The 1,362-nt window shown below is 38.0% G+C and overlaps 1 protein-coding gene across 1 annotated transcript in view; it reads left to right on the forward strand.

Moving 5' to 3' along the window:
• Positions 1–203: 203 nt before the first annotated feature.
• glg1b (golgi glycoprotein 1b) overlaps positions 204–1,362 on the forward strand; it is a gene marked incomplete at its 5' end in the record, with an annotated part of 54,819 nt that continues 53,660 nt past the window's right edge. The window contains one exon of the mRNA XM_081372582.1: positions 204–536. Within this exon, the coding sequence (XP_081228708.1) occupies positions 204–536 (333 nt within the window). The remainder of the gene's footprint in view (positions 537–1,362) is intronic.

Raw genomic sequence — 1,362 nt, forward strand, 5'->3', positions numbered from 1 at the left:
TATTTTATTGGACAGCTGTTTGAAGCTTATTTACGAGCGTGAGATATATAGCCAATCAGTAAAGCTTACTGGGCCTACGTCACTTTACGTAATTAATATTCATAAGCAAAGCCTTCGCCGTAGTAGGGTTGTCTGGTCAGCGCTGTATCTTCAGCAGCAAAAGAGTCAGTCAGTGGAGCTTGATTCAGCTGTTGTGGCCGAAGATGGCGGCGTGTGGACGTGTTCTGCTGCTGCTGCTCCTCATGTCTCTCTGCCTTCTTACCGTGCAGGCTCTTAAACCTCTTCCAGGTTTCGGGAATGTCCATCCTCCGGCTGTCGCCATGAACCAGCAGTTCAGAGCCGCGCCACCGAATCCCGGGAATAACGCCGTTGCTGCTGCCGCTGCCGCCGCGTCCTCCGGTTTTCATTCTCGAAGATCCACCGGCTGGAAGCTGGCAGAAGAGCAGGCCTGCCGGGACGACGTGACCCGGCTGTGTCCAAAACACACCTGGACAAATAACCTGTCTGTACTGGAATGCCTGCAGGACAAAAAGGAGGTGAGCAGGAATCCTAATGATGATACTTATTTTTCTATAATTATTTAAAAATTAACAGATACACAATAATTTTACACAATACATTTTCTATATATAATTGTGTTAATATTTTTTTTAATAATACTTGTTTGTAGTATTTTATATATATATATATATATATATATATATATATATATATATATATATATATATATATATAGGCCTATAAAAATGTAACAAAATACTACAAACTATATATGTAACGTATATAATGTATTATTATTATTATTGTAAACTTGACCTCAGGGTGATATTTTTGTTTTATCTTCTGTCATTTAGCTTTGTTCATTTCAGCCTGATAAGTGAAGTAGACAAGCTTTCCAGATCTAAACTCCCATTGAAACAATGTTGCTAAAATATTATCTATTTATTTTGTTAAAGGCTCCATGAAATGCCTTGTTGAATACACTTTTCTGTCTTCCCTGTTTTGACCAAGGAGGTCCATAATATCTGATATAAACTCACAAATGTGTTAGCATTTCTGTTTATCTCAAGTGCAGTTTCTCAGTTCTGAGGCCAGGTTGTTTTCACCCAATCATTTGAGCTGTAAATATAGGCTACCACTACCATGTGACTAACTATTGTGGATCTACAGGGAAATTACATCCTGACCACGTTTTCACAGAGTCTTTAATCGCAGGTGCATAAGCTTTGACTCTGACCATAACATCTAAATGAATAAGTAAATGTTTAGGCTATATATAAGTAAGGAAACAATCTTATTTTTCTCTGCATTTATAGCTGCACAAACACAGACCTTTAATGTGGATTGAACTAATTAAAGAAC

The sequence above is a fragment of the Scardinius erythrophthalmus genome (genome assembly GCF_964197995.2).
Source record: "Scardinius erythrophthalmus genome assembly, chromosome: 8".
NCBI classification, from domain to species: Eukaryota; Metazoa; Chordata; class Actinopteri; order Cypriniformes; family Leuciscidae; genus Scardinius; species Scardinius erythrophthalmus.